The sequence below is a fragment of the Canis lupus genome, chromosome 9, assembly GCF_048164855.1.
Source record: "Canis lupus baileyi chromosome 9, mCanLup2.hap1, whole genome shotgun sequence".
In the NCBI taxonomy this organism is placed as follows: domain Eukaryota; kingdom Metazoa; phylum Chordata; class Mammalia; order Carnivora; family Canidae; genus Canis; species Canis lupus.
Window position 1 is genome coordinate 28,120,278 of NC_132846.1, and position 13,813 is coordinate 28,134,090.

At 36.4% G+C, this 13,813-nt stretch overlaps 2 protein-coding genes across 16 annotated transcripts in view; both read right to left on the reverse strand.

Moving 5' to 3' along the window:
• Positions 1–7,535, reverse strand: part of VCPKMT (valosin containing protein lysine methyltransferase) — a 44,960-nt gene extending 37,425 nt beyond the window's left edge. For 9 of the 13 annotated variants that reach the window (XR_012036583.1, XR_012036582.1, XR_012036581.1 and 6 more), the window contains exons 1-5: positions 6,750–7,091; positions 6,542–6,652; positions 6,306–6,378; positions 5,379–5,498; positions 4,069–4,173 (exon numbers count right to left, since the gene is read on the reverse strand). Coding sequence is in view for 1 of the 13 variants with exons in the window: in XM_072838502.1 (XP_072694603.1) it covers positions 1,861–1,875; positions 4,069–4,173; positions 5,379–5,498; positions 6,306–6,378; positions 6,542–6,652; positions 6,750–7,015 (690 nt within the window). In the remaining 12 variants the exon portion in view is untranslated. Of the gene's footprint in view, positions 1–585; positions 741–765; positions 1,876–4,068; positions 4,174–5,378; positions 5,499–6,305; positions 6,379–6,541; positions 6,653–6,749 lie in introns of those variants that run through there. The other 4 variants (XR_012036584.1, XM_072838502.1, XR_012036586.1 and 1 more) reach the window with 4 other exon arrangements.
• A 123-nt stretch (positions 7,536–7,658) lies between these two features.
• Positions 7,659–13,813, reverse strand: part of SOS2 (SOS Ras/Rho guanine nucleotide exchange factor 2) — an 80,337-nt gene continuing 74,182 nt past the window's right edge. For all 3 annotated transcript variants that reach the window (XR_012036572.1, XM_072838495.1, XM_072838494.1), the window contains 2 exons: positions 10,275–10,384; positions 7,659–9,382 (listed from right to left, as the gene is read on the reverse strand). Coding sequence is in view for 2 of the 3 variants with exons in the window: in XM_072838495.1 (XP_072694596.1) it covers positions 8,873–9,382; positions 10,275–10,384 (620 nt within the window). In the remaining variant the exon portion in view is untranslated. The remainder of the gene's footprint in view (positions 9,383–10,274; positions 10,385–13,813) is intronic.

Below are 13,813 nucleotides of genomic sequence, written 5' to 3' on the forward strand. Positions count from 1 at the left end.
AGAATAGGAAAAAAAAAAAATCCCATGATTTAATGTTACAAATTACTTAAATCTAGTCAGTAGCTTAGGTCATTTCTCCAGAACAGATGGCGATGAATGTATGCAAGTGACATATTAAGGAGGTGATAAATCAAGAGAGTGGGAATAGACAGGGAAGGGAAGCACACACAAGTATAGGGTAATTCTGGCAAAGCTCTAGAGACTGATCTCAACCCCACTCCTCCAGAGGATTTTGGAGTGTACGGCACACCTATGTAAAGAAAAAGGAGCTAGGCTTTCATATGGGAATGTCATGGGGCACTTCAGGCGGAAGACCCAGAGGTACTGAATATTAGAAGTACAGTAAAAAGAGGAGGAGGGTGAACAGGGATCTGAGCATTTGGGTGGACTACTTAGCTGGTCAATGTCAGACTTATTTTTTTAAGTTCCACAGCATTATGGAACAGGCTAGAAAGTAGTCATTTGTGCCAAGACTTAACTAGTAATTAACTGATGCTATCTGTAACTAACAAAGAATCGTATATTTAGTTTATACTGTTTGGCAAACAGCTTAATGAAATGCTAAGGGCAGCATGAACAACGTACTTTCCAAAAGAACAGCAAAACAAACTTTAAAGACTGAAGAAAGCCTGAAGGAAAGAATGGTTCTTCTGACTTGGATCTTCAATTTCTCTAAATAGGGCTGCTTTTGCTTTTTCTGGAAAGCCTGCTTTAGATGTTCATTTTCTTCAAAGCTATTTCTGAAACATTCACAAAATCACAGGATCTCAGAAACAATGTTTATTTTAATACATAAAATGTGCCACCTAGCACCAATGCCACAAGTACCAGAATTCTATTCAGTTAGTATTACTCTTCATAATTGGTATGACTGAAGTCTTAATAGACCAGTCTGCGAGCAACTGATTATCATGACATAAAACAGAAAATACACAGAATCAATTATCACTTGGTAAATGTATACAGCAATACATTTGTAGTTATTTTAAAATCTTTGTTTCATGTGAACAACGCCAGTGATTTCAGCCATTTTCCTGGAAGATATACATGAAGAAAAGTGCAAGAGCCATATAGGTGCACAAGCCTAAAACTGGACTTTTTATTATTGTTCCATTCTCCAATAAAAAAGTTTATAAAGATATCTCTTCCTCCCTCCTGATTTCTTACTTTCATTCCTACAACTCATTACAATATAATTTACTATCTGACTCACATAGACAAGTATGGTGGAGGAAAAGAATAAAACTTTGGCTAATGTAAGTATACAAAACAGTATATTCAGGTTTTCTTTTTTTTAAAGTAAAAGAACATTTAAATACAAAAGCTATCTTAATAATAGCAATAGAGTGGAAGATACATATGACAAAAACCACTGCATAATTAAAATAAAAACCAAACTTTAGATTTATCGATCTTATAGACAACTAAATTTTACTAGTTGCAACTTAAACAGAATTACATAGATGTCTCTTTAGAAACTGGACCAATTTATCTCTAGTTTTCTGAAAATAACGCCAAGTCAACCATGCCACTTCACTGTTTATTTTTGGCAGGCTTTTGGCAAACCTCAACACTTATTTTCATTTGAGGAGTGACTGATAAACAATGTTCTTTTAAGTGGAACTTGATGCTGAGCTAAAAGTAAACTAAGTTGGATTTCAAGCCCACTGGCAGGCAGGCAGTCAGTAATCATTTTTCAAATTGCAGGCAGCCCATGGTGGTTGTCAGTTATATATTGAATCTCTATGGACATGCTGGAAAAATCTGTGAACACAATCTTCCCATGCTGTATTCATATGCTCCATTCACATCTTTAGCTTACCCAGGTTGTTAGAGGCTTGGGTAAGATGGCTAAAGATTTCATGATGGAGATTTCTATAAGAAAAAAAAAATGGAACCTTTAAAGATTGATTTCTTAGGAAAAAATTAAGAATTTACTGGGTACTTGCTACTAAGTAATATGCCTAATAATGGCTAAATGCAATACAAATGAGTAACTGTACATAACTTTTAGAGATGGTTTTTTTGCTGATACCTAAAGCAAAGCAACCAAAGACAAATCAGATACACTAGACATCATCAAAATTAAAAAGCTTTGTGCTTCAAAGGACATACTATCAAGAAAAAAAAAAGAAAAAAAGATAAACCACAGAATGGGACAAAGTATTTGGAAGTTACGTATCTGGTAAGGGTCTAGTATCCAGAATATATAAAGAATTGTTATAACTCAACAGAGTTGAGTAAGAAGACAATTTAAAAACAGGCAAAGTAAAAAAATTTTTAAAAAACAACAAAAAAAAACAGGCAAAGTATTTCTATAAAGATACACAAATTGCCAATAAATACATGAAAAGATATTGACATTAATCACTTGAGAAATGAAAATAAAAACCATAATGAAATACTACTTCACATCTACTGAGATGGCTATAATCAAAAAGATAGATAATGACAAGCGTGAAGCTGTGAAGAAATTAGAACCTTCAGCTGTTGCTGGTGAGAATGTAAAAATGGTACAGCAGCTATGAATTAGAGTTTGACAAATTCCCTGAAGTTAAACAGAGTTTCCATATGACCTAGTATTTCTACTCTAGGTATATACCCAAGAGATCTGAAAATACAAGTCACACAAAAATTCATAGCAGTATTATTCATTATCGCCAAAAAGTGAAAAACCACTGAAATGTCCATTGACTGATGAATGGATGGATAAGGTGTAGTATATCAAAAAAAATATTAAAACTGTATTTTACTTAAAAAACTATAAAAAGGAGTTAAGTGCTTATGATGTGTGCTACAACATGGATAAACCTTAAAAACACAGTGCTGACTGTAAGAAGCCAGATACAGGAAGCCACATAATGTGTGATTCCACTTCTAAGAAATGTTCAGAACAGGCAACTTCACAAAGAACAGATGGGTGGCTGCCACAGGCTATGGGGAGGCAGGACCAGGAAGTGACTGCTAATGAGTATAGGGTTTCTTTTTGGGGTGATAAAAAATATTTAGAATTAAAAAGTGGTGATGGTTGTGCAACACTGTGAATATATTAAAACCACTGAATTGTACATTTTAAAAGTGTTTATCAATTTTTAAAAAAAGAAGTGATTCTTTGAAAAAGAAAAAAACCTTTACATTTTAGGAGACACAAAATCTTTATGCCTCATGAAAAATTCTACTTTTAAAACTACCCAGCAGTTTGAACTAAAACCAGATTCCTTAAGGCATAAAACATTTTTAAAATTTATCTTTGTATGTCTAGCACCATGCTAAATGAAAGTTAGTAGATCTGAATTGCTAATCTCACCACCTCACTTTCCTCATAGTTTTAACATCTAGCCTTGATCCCTCAAATTATAAGTAATTTGCTTTTGGCTAGAACTCACATAATCAAAAAACGTCATCACGAATAAATTCAATCAAAACAAAGATAAATAGTAACAAATGTGACTTACTAAATTTAGCATCCTTGATTCATAAATTAGATCATGTCCTTGTCTTATAGTAGTCACATATAAAAAAGGTGTTACATAATGGATGAGATATAATTCTTCCTTTCTACAGGTGCAAACTCAAGGCATACAGAGGCAACTTACATAGAATATAATTATTGTAACAGGTAATAAAGCAAGCAACAAAAAAGCGGGACATACATAAGCTCTGTGTAACTGAGTGCATTTTTATTTACTGGACAGATCTACCTTAATATACTTTATTTAAAAAAATTGAATGGTTGGACAAAGTTCACAAAAGTCAGAACTGGCATTTTTAAATCTCTGAGATTATCAGAAATGTAAAATAGCTAAGTTATTTGCCCAAGGTAATGCCCATCATAAAGCTCTATTATTTGCAGATGGGAAGGGGATCTTTATTAAAGAAGCCTGGTTTATTTTAGAGGAAGAATACAAGACCAGATAGATTAAGTGATCGAACGCTCAGAGTACCTGACTCTGGTGAGTCATCAAATGTTTCCCTACATAAAAATCAACACAATACTCCACACATTAGCCCAGAGACAATGCCTAGCTAATGAAATCTCAGAGGATAAAGAGCTGGGAATGTATTTACCGATTTTTTCTTTCTGATGTATAAAATATGAATATCCTCGCTTCGATATTCTTCATCGTGTTTCTCCAAAGGAATTTTTTCAAAGTCAAAGTCTAGCTGTAGGAGCTATAAATTTAAAAGAGATATACTTCAAATTCAAGAATAGGAAGTTTCCTGTGGTGACAGAAGTCAGAACAACAGTCAACTTTGGAGGAGTACTGACTGGAAAAGGGCACATGGGAGCCTTCTGACGTCCTGAAAAATGTTCTATTTATGGAGGGTGGTTACTTGGGTGTATACATATGAAAAATTGAGTCAAGCACTTGATATATATGCATTTTACATGTGTTCTGACTCAATATAAACTGTTTAACAATATAGAATTTTCAATTATAGTCTCAAAAGTTCATTAACATTCTTTACTTTTAAGAAAAACATGAAAATTAAAAACCATTTTAGCACATATCTGAGGCAGAGTCAGGTATTTGCATTCTTATTCAAGCAAAGTAGTCTTTTCAGTGGATAAATTGCAGAGCTGTATAGATATACCCTCAAGAGGAATCACTCGTATTATGATGGATTTTTGCCATCAAAAGGGTTTTAGATGACCACTGGGGGAAGATGGATGAAAGAAACATGGGGCTCTATATACTAATTTGCAACTTCCTGTGAGTCTTTATTTTAAAAAAAAAAACAAAAACAAAAAACACAAAAACACCCCATCCCAAAACCAGAAAGTAAAAACATAATCACATATGTTTCTATGATGTACTTTCCAAAAGTAATACACACGTCATTAGTAAGTTCCCAAAAGCCAGCATCACGTTTAATAAAGAAACACTGAAGGATGCCTGGGTGGCTCAGTGGTTGAGCATTTGCCTTTGGCTCCCGTCATGACCCTGGGGTCCTGGCATTGAGTCTGAGTCTCAAATCAGGCTCCCCACAGGGAGCCTGCTTCTCCCTCTGCCTATGTCTCTGCCTCTCTCTCTGTGTCTCTCATGAATAAATAAAATCTTTAAAAAAGAAAAAATAACCCACTGAACACTTTCCCAGAAAGCACAAGGGTGTCACCATTATCATTTTAAATTGTTCTGTAGATACTATATCAACTAATTAGAAAAGATAAAAGAAAGGATCAGAAAAGATGAAAAAGGTTGGTGGGGGGGCAGGATGGGGGAGCTTAATAGAATGCTGGGCAATAAAGGATTCTCTCCTTGGATTTAAGCAAGCAGAATGTGTTCTCCACTCAAAATTACCATAACATACTTGAGCACATAGTCATATAAAGCCTCGCTGAAGGGTTAGCACTACAAAACAGATCTAGTACTTACCTCAAAATATTTTTTCTCAATTTCTGGATTTTTTCCCATTGTTCGTTGTTCATAACAACATATAATACAAGTCTCAAATCCACTAAGATCTTTTAGAGTTTTCAACAACGGCTCCAAAGACTGTTCAAAAAGGAATATCACTTTTACTTAGGATTTTTAGAAATTTATATTTTTACTATAAAAAGGGAGTAGGGGAAATGGAGGGTAACTATAACTCCCCTCCATTTTATCTATTTTTGAATCAATCAACAAAGTACATGTGCTTAAAGCTCTGTAACTAATGATTGGTACTCTTAACTAATTAACCATTGTATCGATTTGTTTCCAGGTGACTACATTTTGGTATTCCCAGGGGAAAACAAATAGAATTATCTTCACTCTTAAAAAATTAATTTTATTTAATCTATTTTAACTTGGGATTTTACCGTACTTTACCATACAAAAGTGAATCTAACCCTAACTTGAACATGTTAGTTCAATGTTTTATTTTAAAAATGAGTGATGCCCACAATATACACAAACTGATATTTTAAAAAGTATCATTCTGAATCAATCTTGCCATAGAGCAATGAATTCTTTAGGACGAAACTTAATTTTCAATGTCATGGTTAACACCTTCACCAAGAAGAGCTTAAAAAAACCTTAGCTTTTCATAACAGATCCAAATGACAAAACCTTTAAAAGAAGATTTTTACAGAAGCCTTTAGTAAAATGCTAAAAATGCAGGCAACACTTCTGTCAACATGTTTCACAGGTCTATATGTTTAACCTGAGTGTATGTAGTTGTTCCTGGTAAACTTTATGTTCCTTACTGTGTCATCAATTATAGGAAAACTATCCTGCATTCAGTGATGTTAAAGTGGGAAGAAATGTGCACTATGGAATCCACGAATTATAATACAACTTGTAAAGATAATGACTACTTACCTCTTCGTAGTATATGCAGTCGGCCATCAGTATGTAGTCTGGCGGAGAAGGAAAGTCTTCTATTGCTTCCCCCCTTGAAAATGCCAACAAATATTTTAACTGTTGCTTTAATAATTTATTGTTTTATAAAAAAAGTTCTGGAAAGTCCCCTTTGTATTAACTATGCTTTTAGCGAAACGCAATTTAAAGCAAACCACAAATCGTTATCTTAAAACAAGCTGAAAGGCCATACAAACCATTTCAGTACCTTGGCTTGAACAGAACCAGTGACAAGATGCTTGTTCATATTAATATTCATCTTCAGCAAGTCTTGCAATTCCTCCAGATCTGTGACCACCACATCGGCCCTATAAAATAACGTCGACTGAAGTGTAGGCACAAGCATGGTAAAGCAGGAATCCTGGTTTCCCAAACAAAGCGGCACCCCCTCCCGCCAGCTCTTACCCGAGAGTAGCAGCCATGAGCCCCACGGCCCCGGTGCCCGAGCCCAGCTCCAGCACCGACCGCCGGCTCAGAGCGTGGGGCCCATCGCCGGAAAACCCGGGCGTTTCCAGGTACTTAGAAAGGACGATGGCAGCGTCCCAAACAACGCAGCCCACGCCGCCGGAGCCATATTGCTGCAGTCGTAACACCGTGCCATCTCGCTTTTCCAAAACTCGAACAAAGTTCCGCAGCGGGTCCTCCACGGAGGACTCCACGGTAGCCGCCATCGCTGCCCGGCAACAAGATGCAGCGTGCGCAGTGACGTCACACCCACACGCGCCTCCCCACCGCGGGCCTGGACAGGGCCCGGCGCCTCCTAGTGGCGAAGTTGGCGCCATGACGCGTGCGCAAAGGCACAAAGCTGGGAAGGCAGCATTACCTGGGCGTGGTCGAGGGCCTAGCCGCCCGCTTCCCCAGAGTGTAGGTCCGCCTCACGCCTCTAAATTACAAGTGTGGCCTAACAAGCAGGCAGCTTAAATCACTTTTCCAGACAAAGCTGATATTGTAATCTGCTCTTTAAAAGCCAAAGGCAAACTCAAGAGTGTGTTTACCTGGAGACTAATTCATACGGTAGTTACTGGGCTTTAAATCCAGGCAGTTTCCAAGATCCTACCGAGAAGCAACAATCCTCTCTCATCAAGTTTCCTAGCATGCTCCTGATTTTCATCTGAATGCATAAAAATGGTTGCTGGAAGTTTGCTGATCGCGTTTTAACAGGGCAAAGTTATCCTTCTAAAATTTACATCATTTAAATTCTTTGGGATTATGTAATTTAAATTGCCCAAAATAATGACAATAATGTGGACATGTCTATGTATTTCCACAGAACTCAACAAGCTCTCCCCTTGTTACTTATAATGAAAACACGTATTTTAAAAATTAAGACTGGGGTGATTTATTAATCTTGTTAAGAACTCTGATACAAAGCACAGTTAAAAGGCCACAGACCAGTAAATAAACAACAACGTGGCTTTTGGCTATTTTACAACTGCTGCTACAGCACTATCAGCAAAACACGCTTTTTCATCACTTTGAACTCAGGAGTCCAAATGGCAAATAAAAGTTTTACTTCTCTGAATAAAAAGTTTAATAAAGCTTTAAGTATGTTTGCTGGTTTAAATGTTACCAATCTAAAAAAAAAGTATTTAAAAAAAATTGTAGTTAACATGAGATTTATAGAGAAGGTTACTAGGATTTGAGGGCAAGGCAGTTGGTTCCTATGCCATAAGAAATTTTCCTCTGAATTTCTGAATTAGTAAAGTAGCAGATTGTATTATAGGCCTCGAGTCACTTAAATTTATATAGTAAGTTATTAGCATTCTTTAAATATACAATATAAACAAAACTGTACATACTTGGCATATTAATTAACTTTGTTTTCCAAAACAATAGGCAACTCATTAGCTAAAGACACCATAGTCTCCAAAAACAAAAGGCACATCTGAATGAGATACATGCCCTTTTTCCCTCCATGATTGGGTTAGGTAGTCTCTGTATACATTTTGACAAAATAATAAACAGTGCATCTATTATTTTCATTATATTTTTCATTTTTGTCTTCAGCAGCAAATTCTGGCATTTAAGACATGGCATTAAAGTTTAAGAACAGTGGGTGTTTTTCACAATTCCCCTAAATGTAAAAACTAGAAGATGGTCAAAGAGTTTTAAAAATCAGTAATACTGTACACCCCCTATATTTGTGTAAATTCACTGCCTTAAAAAGGCATCTATTACTCAAATTTGAAAAATTCCACAAATGCACTATCCCCTTTCAGTGCAATCAATGTTACTTTAAACCATATTTTAGCAGAGTCTACAGTGCAAATATAAATTCTTTATACTGGCCTTTTGGCAGCACTGAGGATCCAAGACAAGGCAATGCTACTGATCACCTGAGGATAATGATAAAGGACTTCTGTATTTTTATTTTTCCAATTTTTAAAAGCTTATTTGATCAGTAGCATTTTTGTAAGAGCATTATTCGTAAAAAGTACTAAAATACTATGCCTTTTTTGAATAAATTAAAAAAAAAAAAAACCCTTTACAAATACCATTCCAGTGTCAATGACTACATATGGCTAAGGTCATTGAGGAGTTTCTGCATTTTCTAGTAAAGGCAGTCTGTATGACGGGGGGTGTGAAAGCTCCCGTTTATAAGTCTTTGGTGGCAGTTTTGGTAGGTGCGGGCTTGAGTTCTGCCTCGGTGGCACAGGGGGAGCTTGAGGATGAGCAAGGTTGTTGTGACTAGAACTGAGCAGGTAGCATCGACGTGGTACTCTTGGAGAGGGCGTGCTGGGAGGAGTATTTGGCGAATTTGGGCAGGTACTAACGTCTCTGAACCAGTCTGGATCTCTGTGCAGATGTCCTAGTGGAGGTGGCTGAAGATTAAATGGACAGTTTATAAAGTGTTCTGGAGGACGAAGGGGAACTGGCGGAGGGGTATCAGGAAGAGGATCTCTTGGTGGCGGTGGAGGTGGACTATGCAGAGGCCCATCAAATGCACCAGTAGGAGCAGGAACTCTAGGTTTTACCTTTGGAGGAGGAGGTTGTCTTGGTGGAATAGCAGGGGGGTCATCATCAGATTTCGTATTTCCCTCAAAAAAAAAAAATTAAATTATATTTCCATTCTCCTGAAAAATCTGTTAAGTTTTAAAACAATGAAAAATTCTTTTTTTTTTTTTTTAAGAATGAAAAATTCTTATGTGTTCAGTTAAATCCAGAAGCTCCAAATAGGTTAATCTGACTTAAGCCAGATTTCTGAGTAAAATGCTCCCAGTTTAATTTGGGGCCCAGTTTAATATTTTTATATATGAGATGTTTTACTTGAAATTTTAGAACAAAAAGCCTCAGGGTATCTTGATTTATACACCTTTCAAAAATTTATGCATTTTAATTATAACAGGCAAGTGAGTGAAAGGAATACATAACTTTGTAGACATTAAAGTACATGATGTCAAGGGGACTCAATGTCCAGCTTCTGCTTTCTGGTCTTCTACTTTTACTTTCCCCAGGGAGGCTTACTGGGATGATTCTCAAAGTGTGATCCAGTAACTAGCAGCATCAGTACCAGTAGGGAACTTGTTAAAAAAAAGCGAATTCCTGGGTCCCACCCTAGACCTACTGAATCTGAAACTTGGCAATAGGGTTTTAACAAGCCTCCCAGGTGATTCTGTTTGAGAATCTGGTTTAAAGTTTGAAGAATGCTTTGACTATTAAAGTTTTTTTCCATTTCTACCAGAAAGTAAACATACTTCTGAGGATCTGTGAAAGTCTGCCCAACCTTTGTTGAAAAAAAAAAAAAAAATCAACGAGAATTAAGTGATTATTTCAAGTATTTTTTCAAATATAACAACTGAAGTGTTTAAAAACCCTAAAGGGTAGCCAATTATAATTGACAGACTTTTTATAAGAACAAGAACTATTTTGAAGATTCACAGCTTTGAGTAAGTTGAATAAGTTAAGGCAAACCTAAGTCTTATTGACTACCTTGGAATTTGAAGCATCATGATCAAACTTTTTTCGAGGAGGAAGAGGAGGAGGAATCAGTGGCTCTTCACTTAGTTTATGTAAACTACCACATGAACTGAAGAAAGACTCTGGGGGTAAAAAAGATTAGTTTAACCACAATTCACAGTGCAATCATGAGACAAGACTTAATTTCAATCTGTGATCACTTCTGCTATAGCAAATGTCAGACTGTATTACAGTTAACTGTTGGTTTACCTATACTCTTCATTAAACTGTAAGCTTTTTGAGGGCAATGTGTATTTATTTTTGTATCCCTAAGCACTAGTACAGTGGTATTGCTTGGCATATGGCACATACTATAGCTATATGAAAACATGCAACTTAAATAAGATTAATAATGAGATTCTGCTCTCTGAAAAACCTTTTTAAGTCTAAAACAGACAAAACATATTTGTATAAACTGTAATAACTTCCAGAGAAAGATCATACATAATCAGAGACCTTGGGTTTTTGAGGCAGCTAGTATCAGATACATTTCTACACAGGTAATAAAACTTTTAAATAGGAGACCAAAAGGTAGGGCTGTATCAAATAACCCTTTCTCTTTGCAAGTTTTGCAATAATAAAGGACATGTTATATAACCACGTTACAGAGAATTTACAAAATAATATAGTATTCAGGGGTAAATTCTCTGCCAAACAGACACAGAATAAGAATTATTTTCATTTATTTTTGTTTCATATGATAAAAAAAAAATACCTGTAGTTAATGGACCAACTTTATTTGTTGACCAACACTTGTAACCATGTAACTTGTAACAACAGTAACCATGTCTTGTTTATCATTATAATAAGACTGGGTTCAAAGGAACTAGTTGGGAAAGTTGATGAGTTTAATTCTAAACAATTAAGTATGTTTAGTATGAACATGAGTATGTGAGTATGAACGCCTTATGTGATATCCAAGTAAAGCAGCCAATCTCATTCCTCCATGTAAAAAACTGCTGTCCTGTTCATGTCACTCTGCAGTCACCATATGGGTCCTGTTAGCTCAGGGTATCAAAAGTAGAAAAAGGATTCCTATAGGGTGTTGGCAGATGGTGTGGGAGGTTAAGCAGAGAACCATCTGTTGTAGATATAGCCCTTTTGTCTGACCAGCATCTTTTGCCCTGTCTTTGGAAGCAAACCACTCCTGGTGATAGTGAATCTGTCCCATGTGGTTTAGTTGGCCAATTTGGCCCAGTGCACCCAACTTCAATCAGAGAAATAGCAAGTGCTGGTGAGGATGGTAGAGAATAGAGAACCCTCATGCACTGCTGGTGGAAATGTAAACTGGTGTACCCACTGTGGAAAACAATATGGAGACTCCTCAAAAAAATCAAAAAGAGAAATACCATATGATCTAGTAATTCCACTACTACTTACCCAAAGAAAAGTTAAACACTAATTGAAAAGATGTATGTACTCCTATGTTCACTACATGATTTACAATAGCCAAGAGATGTAAGCAACCCAAATGTCCACCAATAGATGGATAAAGAAGATATTATGGTGTGTGTGTGCGTGCGCGTGCACACACACACGCACACACACTGGATTATTCAGCCACACACACAAAAAAATGACACCTTGCCACTTGCAACTATATGGATGGGTATTAGGCTGAGTGATATAAATCAGACAGAAAAATACAAATACCATCTGATTTCACTTACATGTGAATGCTGAAAAACAAAGTAAAACAAAAGAAACAGACTCATAAATACAGATAACAAACTGGTGGCTGTCAGAGCAGAGGAGGATAAAGGGATGGGCAAATAGGTAAAGGAAATTAAGAGGCACAAACTTCCAGTTATAAAATAAGTAATTAGAGAAATAAAAAGTACAGCATAGGGAATATAGTCAATAATATTGTAATAATATATGGTGACATGGTGACTATGCTTATGGTAAACATTGAGTAATGTAGAGAACTGTCAAATCACAATGTTGTACATCTAAAACTAATATAATATTGTATGTCAACTAGACTTCAATATAAGTATTTTTTTAAATTTATTTATTGGGGACACCTGGGTGGCTCAGTGGTTAAGCATCTGACTTTGGCTCAGGGTGTGATCCTGGGGTCCCTGGATCAAGCCCTGTGTGGGGCTCCCCACAGGAAGCCTGCTTCTCCCTCTGCTTTTATCTCTGCCTCTGTGTCACTCATGAATAAATAAATAAAATCTCAAAAAAAATATATTTATTTATTTTTTTAAAGTAAGCTCTATGCCCAACATGGGGCTTGAACTCATGACCCTAAGATCAAGAGATGCATGCTCTAACCACCAAGTCAGCCAGCTGCCCTAATAATAAATGCTTTTTATAAAGCAAAAAAGAAAAAAAAAAAAAAGAAATGGGCATTGGCCTCATTCTTCACCTTAACATGATCAGATTTTTATATACCTTCCTTTTCATGTATACAGCCCTGTGCTTCGAGAAAGCTGACCTTATCTCATAGCTCCAGAGATGGGGCCTAATTAGACCAAGTCAATCAAAGTAATCCATTCCTTTAGCCAGAGTGACTGATTTAGCTGTAGGCATGTGACCTAGTTCAGACTAGTGAAATGTGAAAGATTTGCTAGCAGCTACTAAAAAAAAGTCCACTGTCCTTCTGGAAAAGCATTCCGCCAGACTGTCTCTATGCTTCTCTCTTTACTTCTTACCTGACTGAACAAAGAAGCACATGACCATTATTGTTCCTGCCACCACTTATAAGACCTTGACGGAAAACAGCCTTACGTACAGTTGATAATTTGGACAAAATAACGAGTTGAAAAGAGACCTGGTCTCTGATAACATCGTTGAGCCACTGACTCAACAAGTCTTTATTTCCTTTTAATTTTTTAGATATTTTATTTATTTATTCATGAGAGACACACAGAGAAAGGCAGAGACATAGGCAGAGGTAGAAGCAGGCTTCCTGCAGAGAGCCTAATGCGGGATTTGATCCCAGGATCATGACCTGAGCCAAAGGCCGATGCTCAACCACTGAGCCACCCAGGTGCCCCTGACTCAACAAGTCTTAAAGCAGTCTTCCTCTAGACTTCCAATTATGTGAGTTAGAATGCTTTCTTATTGTTTAAGTCAGACTTAGATGGGTTTTCTCTTCCCTTACAGAAATACACACTCATGGAAGCAGAAAATATCTGAATGATGATGGAAAAGCTGTAAGAGTTTTTGATTATGGGTCTAACTCTACAGTCAGACCACTTGACCGCTATGTTATATCTCTCCATAGCAGGCACTCAATAACCCTTGATAAAGTGTTCACACAATTTTATTTTCTATCAAGAGCACTTATCTACAAGATGAATTTTTGTGTGCACTTTAAATAGCTTCAGTGTTCCAAACTAATAAATGTAGAATAATTTATTAAGTGATTTCTGTAATATTAGTTAGCTATGTAAGTTACTTCTAATTTTTTGACATCCGTCCATCCATTTATTCAACAAATACTGCATACTTGCCACAGTGTCACGTGCTATTCTAAACACTATAGCAATATAGTAGTTAAA